Raw genomic sequence first — 7,424 nt, 5'->3', positions numbered from 1 at the left:
AACGCTCACGACGCGCTGCTTCCAATGCCTCTACTGCTTTAAGTGCGAATGTAGCATAAGGATTAATCACGATTAATCCGATTGTTTCATTCATAATCACATCCCTTTGCTTGTGCCACCCCCCAAAAAAGTCCAGCTACAAGCAGCGCTGCCATTTTTGTTATCCTTCAGGCTTCTGAGTCTTGTTGACACGTTATCATACATGTCTCGCATTTCACAGGTCCGAAACAATTCTGCATCTGCTGGTTCCTGGCTAGATTTATTTTCAGTTTGTGACAATTCATCTTGCTTGTAAGGTAACTGGATTCCCACCACTATGACACTTCCTAGTCTACTTCATACGCATGAGGCTTATTAATTCCAGATAAAAAATGACAAAGTGGTCAGAAAAGGAGAAAAACAACCGAGGGATTAATTAACAGCAGCGTTTTTGAACTGTCTTTGATATCCTGTGTGTTTATTTGTAATAGAGGTTGATTTCAGGGGTCACCATACCCTATTTCATGGGTACTGAGTCATAGGAAGGGCTACCGATAGTGCCTATAACCAGTGGAGTCTGCATTCATCTAAACTTGACACATAATAATCATATGTTTATCGCTTCTTTCAATTTCTAATTTTCTTTTCGATGTTACCATTTTAAAAACCAATTTAAATACTCAAATGCACTACAGGATTAATATGATGAGTAACTATAGTAACACATTCAACCTCCACTACCTGCAGCACAGCCAGGCTGTTGAGTTAAAAAATTTGCAAACGGCTCCATTAAATTTGCGCAGAAATGTTTGAAATAGTGGAAACATTTGTATCTTGTTCAATGTGACATTGTTCAATTTTTAAACACGCATGTGTACAAAACTTTAACATTTATTTGAAGGTAATATTTAATGGGATTTGTTGAAGTAAATTATAAATAAGTCAGTTGCATTTCCTGCACATGTCTTTATTTCTGATGGAGGAGCCGGAGCAATTATCATTATCATAGTAAAACTGCCCATTTTATCATGATATCGAACATTAAACTCAATTAATTGGATGTTGTTGATCGACTGTAGATCAATTTATTGATAACTTGCATCCGAAGTGTGAACGCATAATGTGGACCCATAAGCAGCTGTACCAAGGCATTAAATGTGTGGATTTTTCAGTTGCTTAAATACTGCTCTGAGTCAACAAATGGCCTGTTTTGTAGTCTACAAACTGCAGTTAACAAATAGATAGTTCATCATTTCAGTTTTCGTTATGCATTTCAAAGATTACAAGACACGAGGAAACTGTAGCACAATTCCCCAGTAGAAGGACAAGGTGTTGGACTACTGGGTAGATGCCAAGAAGGAAACTAAAACTCTGAAAAGAAGTGGTCATGGCAAACAGGAAGTTTCTTTGTCAAATTTTACAGTAAAAGAAGTCCAGCCTGACTTCCTTATAATGTGAAGATGTTCATAAGAAAATTTTTCAGACGGTACTTCCCCATTCTGCTTCAATTTTGCGGCTGAAACGTAAAGGAAGACAATTTTCAAAAGTGCATTTACATAATATTTAAAGGTTCTGTTATTTATATCTTAATAATATAGTTTTGTCCCTCCATACACAAAGCATTATAGAGATATTTTACAAGAGTTTGCGTTCCAGGTTACCATTTTAAGTTATTAAACCGTATAGAGATAGATCATGTATATTTAAGCGCCCAAGAAAAGGAGGTAGAGTTTACTTTTACCAATACTTAAAGGTGCTGTAGGAGATCTTGGAAAAACTGTTCCAGCAAGCTATATTTTTGAAAATATACAACCTTCAGGCCACCCCCAAAACCACGTCTTCAAAACACATAAAAGTGCATGCTGTCCGTCGGGGTGTTCGGATGTTTCCGAGATCGAGAACAAAACAAACCGAGACCCAGTGCTCGTGACACGAGCCAACAACAACATAACAGTGGCTAGGTTCCAGCCATGGTGTCCTCTTCTCCGTCTCATACTTCGTTCATGTGTCATGGTACACGCACAGGGGGGAGGGAGATGCAGACGACCCTGACTGACGTGTCAGGAACCAATAGTGGACCACTATTGGTGGGTGCTACTCATTGATTTCACACTGTAGCAGGGACCTTTTTTTATTGGTTTCGTTTCCAGACCTTCTATTTCACTGCTTGCTACCGCTGTGGGGAGATCTTCAAGCCACATGGTAGAAAATGCATCAGAAAAGATCTCCTACTGCACCTTTAAGTCAAATATGATACCTATAATTGTAATAATTAAACTTTACTGATCCCACATTGGAGAAGTTCACTCTCTGCATTTAACCCATCTCCTTTGGAAGCAGTGGGCTTCAATCGTGGGGCGCCCCATGTTTGAAGTTTGAAGATGTTTCGCTTCCCATCCAGGAAGCTTTTTCTGGAACGACTATGACCTGGTGTTGGAATAATTATGTATAAGATACTTAATGTTTGTTCTTATGATGTATAATGTGTGACTTATTACTGTTCCATAGAGGTGTTGCACAAGCAGTATAGGTCAACTATCAGGAAGTATTGCTCAAGCTTAACCAAACCAGGAGGTTCTCGGACCATTTTACCGCAAGACATTTAAATGCAAATTAACCTGTTCACTGAGGCTGCAAATTTAATTGTATTTCTTGTTTCCTATTGCTTTAGCACAATCTCAGCTTGTGTAACTAGGACCCCCCTTCTGACTTTAATAAATAGCGAGGGGAAAGCTGAAGACCGGCAGAGTGGGTTGGAGATTTGTAAACTCCGCAGTCTCGTCCTACTCTCCTTGCGAGTAAAACTAAATTAATTGTCTCTGTGCCTTCTTTCTTTCCCTGTATGCATGTATGATGTTTTAGGTGCTTAGACCTGACACCTGGATGACTGATAATCTTCCCCAGCAGACTGCACTCCAGTTTGGGAAAGACACCCTCGGCATAATGAGTATTAGAAATTTGAAAAAGCTTCCTGAATGGGAAGCGAAACGTCTTCAAACTTTGAAACAAAGTAGATTGTTTTTAATTTTGTTTGTTTTTTGGAATGACTATGACCCAGATGACTGTGAAACTTCACCAGCGGCGGCCTAGTGGTTAGTGCTAGGCCGCCGCTACCTCGTCAGGTTACACCTTACTATGCAAGGTGTAACTTGACACACACTGAGAAGAGATGACAGGGACAGCAAGATGTATTTTTAGAGGCTTTTAAAGGCAGCCATATCAATAATGTGCATACAACTAAATAATGCCAACAAGTTTGAGAACTTCTAATATTTCAATTGGAGTTCACTTCTATCTCTGAATAAACCCAAAAGCAACTAGTAAGGTCTAAGAGGTGCTTTACAGTGACACTCTATTTGATTCAGTTCAATAATACTTCCATCATTGTTAAGGAAATAACAACACAGACAGAAATGACTAAATCTACAGGCTTATGTAATCTGAGTCGTGTTAAAACTAACCTCAAAAACTTTATTCAGCTGGAGTTTCCACTGTGAGTCTGGAAGCAGCTGATCCAATCCCAGTTACCCAATCCCAACTCTATCATCTCACATTGGATTTTCCAGCTTTTCAGCTGTTTTTACAGGGGTGGTGTGATCTGAGCAGCTGTTACAGCCTTTGCCTTGTGCTACAATTCATTTAACTTAAGGGGGATAAAGAGGGTTTCAAAGTTATGGGAGATAAAACATTAGATAGAAACATACACACTGGAGAACAGAGAAGCTATCTTTGCTAACCCACTCACTGCAAAGACAGTTCTTCTTAACACCCAATACAGGGTGCTTAAAAATATTTTAATAGATTTCTATATCGTTATAAACGCCATGTTAGTTAGCTGACCTCTGTTAGCATGTTTGTCTCTGTTAGCTTGGAGGCTAACCTGAGCGAAGGCTTCTTCTGCGGCCTACACTGGCTTCCGCTTTACATAAACGGGGGGCGGAGAGTTAAGTAGACTTCAAGAAGTTTTAAAATAGGCTATAATCAGTGAAATGTGCTGTGGTACCTTGACGCAGTCAATGGGGTACATGAGGCAGTGCTCCATGATTCCAGCCACAGCTCCAGCCAGCATGTGTGTGCTGCTAGCTGCTCCCTGAGGCAGTCCTTCATAGTCCATGTCAGGCTCCACACAGGCCGGAGCCTCGGTCGTTGTTGTTCGGTGCAAAACCGAAGCAAAGTCCGGTTCGCCCGTTACTCTCGGTGAAAAAGGCCCGACGAACCCCCCCGTGGCGTCCAACACACTGCTGCCAAGAATCCCAAACCCCGTGGCGGCTATGGTGCCCGTGACCCGCCTTTCGACGGTCGGTGATTCCAGGGTCGAATGCGAGGAGACAAAACCGTCCATTTCCATGATGTAGAGGAGGGGATAGATGGGTTTAAACCGAGAATACCGACCGGCCTGCTGATGTAATCTTCCCGGTTGTCTACCTCGTCCCCCCCTCCGGGCCGGCTAAGCCAAATTCTTGGCGGCACTGGCAGCTGTAGGGATGCGGGAATTGCGTTATTGACGGGAACGGGCAGCAATGGGCAAGAATGAATTTCATTGGATTAGCTTGCTGCCACGTTTTGCATACCGTAATCTGATTGGTTGAGGAGGCGGAGTTCCGGGGAAGTGGGCGTGTTCGGTTTTGTAACAGTGGGAAGTCACGGTTTGACACCGGACGTCCCAGATGATAACCCCTAATATGAATAATTAATGATTCAGATAACTGGAAATGTTTTAAATATCTAAAACGGCCAATTTAACCAAAAACAAAAGAAATACATAATAAATAAATAATAGATTTTGTCCAACAGCAGCTTTTGGCAGAACCTGCATATCTGGTTAAGTAACAAAATAGTTAATATAACACCCTTTGAGATACATCAAATATTAACATACAAGAATGACATTGCGAAGGATTTATCCAACATGGTCAATATTGTCATGAGTATAGGAAGATATCATATACATTTACGTAAATGTAAAAATCAAAAACCGTCATTAAAAAAATGAACTCAAAATCTTCTATTCATCTTTATCTCTGTTAGCTGACAAATATGAACATATACAAAAACTACAAAGTAACATGTCAAATTTTCTGTTTTTGTTTGACACAACAAAATGATAATGTTTTCAATGCCGCCTTAACAGTCCTGGGAAAACATTATTACGCATAATCCAATCCAAAGAGTTCGATTTGAAAGATTTATAGTTTGATTTTAAATCTAAGGGTTGATTGTAATGTCAAATTTAGAGATGCATGAGATAAAGAGCTGGGAATCCAGTTAAAACAAAATATTTAAGATCATGCCATTAACAGAATTTGATCTCCCTCATCCTGTGCTCGTCTTAGTTTGATCCAGTTTAAAGTTTTATATAGGATTCACTTCTTAAAATCTTGGCTTTCTCAGATTTACCCGAATGTTGTGGATATATGTGACAAATGCAAAGGTTCCCCAATGCGGTTTGGGCCACATGTTCTTTCTCTGTCCCGAATTATATAAGTTTTGGTCTAACTACTTCTCAATTATGTCTTCGGTCTTGAAATTGAATTTGTAACCTTGTCAATCGATTGCTGTATTTGGTATTCATAACCTTACTTTAGTTCTAAGCTGTGCTAAAAAAGAGATTGTTACATACATATATCTTTGTTTTGTTATTTCCTCTTTTGGCTCCAAAAAAATGCTAAAGTTAACATGATGCAAGGAACTGTCTTGTTGCAAAATGAGTCTCTCTTTTACTTTAATTTAATTCTCTTTTAAGTTTTTTCTGTTTCCATTGGTTCCATGTGGTCAACTTTGATATACCAAATTTGATATTTTGGAGTTGAGAATGCTGATGTTACCAGAGAGGCAGGAAGCTCAGAATCTATAGGCTGATAGAGCTCAAGCACCTATTGAAACAAAAGATCAGATATCTGGAAGTTAAAAATAATTTCTCTCATTGACAGAGTTTTGTCTGAGCTTCTTATTTGTATAGATATATTTTATATTTACAAAAAAATCTTTGCATGTGTTCTAATTCAGCCGCAATGTGACGGACAGGAGAGCATTTCTAGAATCCCTCAAGAATCAGTTTTAGAATCTCTTCAGCAACAGGATGGTGAAAAGAAGGTTGGAGGCAAAGTGCCACCAAAACTCTCCTGTATAGAACATTTTCTGAGAACTGACTGTGTAATAAGATCCCAATCAGAATGACGACTAGAACGGCTTTAAAGAAATATAGTAACAATATTTTTGACTTATACAGCTGCAAAATGTATAGTTTTTTAATATTTTATTTCAGTTAGTCTCACAGCAAATGGTTTTTGTTCACAGGGCTCCCTGAAAATAGATCAGTTTAGTTTTCTGCCCTCAGTCTTTATTTCTGTTTTTAATGTTCATCAACTTGTGTAGACCTAAAATGAACCAAAAACACATATTTTCTAGACTGGAGATATTTTAAACCAATGAAGTTCACTTTGCCCCCCTGTCTGGCTATCCGTTAGCTTTAGCTTCAGAGATTTAGACCTCAGGATGATGTTATAAATGTGTCTACTCAAGATACGATAGTGGCAGCGACCCTGCCAGGAAAACCTGCACTATCCCTTTAAAAGCGCGTGCGTAGTTTATGGACCAGTGGAGATCGTGGTTATTCTTGCAAGAGGATGTTTTCTTTAGTTAAAGTGTGAAAATAAATAAAACCTCGAAGCAAAAGAAATTTAAGTGGCTGTATAACTTGACAATTATATCAAGAAAAACAGAAAACATATATTCAATATTTGCTTTTTATGCAGAATACTGAGTTTTACTGTAGCACTTGAAGGCATCATAAGCATTGGATGACGTCGCCAATGGGTTGGTCCGTCACCGGAAGCTCCGTACATATTTCCGTCTTTTCCTCCTCCTCACTTCGACGTCTGGTTTTAAAACAATTTTTATACCGAAGAGGACTTTTTTTATGACATTTTATAATACTTTTATGGAAGATGGAGGATATTTTACAGTTGTAATTTACCGTCAAGTTCAGCGGAAGGCTCCTGTAGGTAGGTCAGTACCGCTGGACGCCGCTCACAACAGCTGCTTTTAAACGCACCGTTAGCCGGGCTGTGCCCAATTAGTAAAAATATAAAGAGGACAAATGAATAATTATTATTTTTGCAGTTTCCTGTAATGATTTGTTTTATCTTCTTTATTTAACAGCTGTTGTAAAAATACCCCGCAGATAAGCCGGATAGCTCTCCTCTATGGGGCCCTTTACCCAGGAACGGAAAGCTAAAGCAAGACTAGCAGCCATGTCTAACACATCCGCATTAATACCGGCAATAATCAGGACATTTTATATTATATCACTGAGTGATTCTAGAAAGTTAACAGCATGTTTGTGTCAGAGCTGGATCAAATATTAACATTGTTTATTTGGGTTGATTTATCTAGAAAATGTCACAGTCCAAAATGTCAGTGCATTCACTACTTTGAAAATGTTT

The 7,424-nt window shown here is 39.1% G+C and overlaps 2 protein-coding genes across 5 annotated transcripts in view; one reads left to right on the top strand and one right to left on the bottom strand.

Moving 5' to 3' along the window:
• Window positions 1-4,478, bottom strand: part of LOC107081986 (mitoferrin-2-like) — a 14,908-nt gene extending 10,430 nt beyond the window's left edge. The window contains exon 1 of the mRNA XM_015370385.1: window positions 3,983-4,478. Within this exon, the coding sequence (XP_015225871.1) occupies window positions 3,983-4,327 (345 nt within the window). The 5' untranslated portion in view covers window positions 4,328-4,478. The remainder of the gene's footprint in view (window positions 1-3,982) is intronic.
• Window positions 4,479-6,820: 2,342 nt separating this feature from the next.
• Window positions 6,821-7,424, top strand: part of LOC107081987 (ectonucleoside triphosphate diphosphohydrolase 7-like) — a 21,840-nt gene continuing 21,236 nt past the window's right edge. For 2 of the 4 annotated variants that reach the window (XM_015370387.1, XM_015370389.1), the window contains exon 1: window positions 6,821-6,987. The gene's annotated coding sequence lies outside the window, so the exon portion shown is untranslated. The remainder of the gene's footprint in view (window positions 6,988-7,424) is intronic. The other 2 variants (XM_015370386.1, XM_015370388.1) reach the window with 2 other exon arrangements.

This window comes from Cyprinodon variegatus, unplaced genomic scaffold (genome assembly GCF_000732505.1).
Source record: "Cyprinodon variegatus isolate N-32 unplaced genomic scaffold, C_variegatus-1.0 Scaffold45, whole genome shotgun sequence".
Taxonomy (NCBI): Eukaryota; Metazoa; Chordata; class Actinopteri; order Cyprinodontiformes; family Cyprinodontidae; genus Cyprinodon; species Cyprinodon variegatus.
The sequence above is the reverse complement of the archived record's forward strand: the minus strand, read 5'-3'. Positions and strand labels throughout refer to the sequence as shown.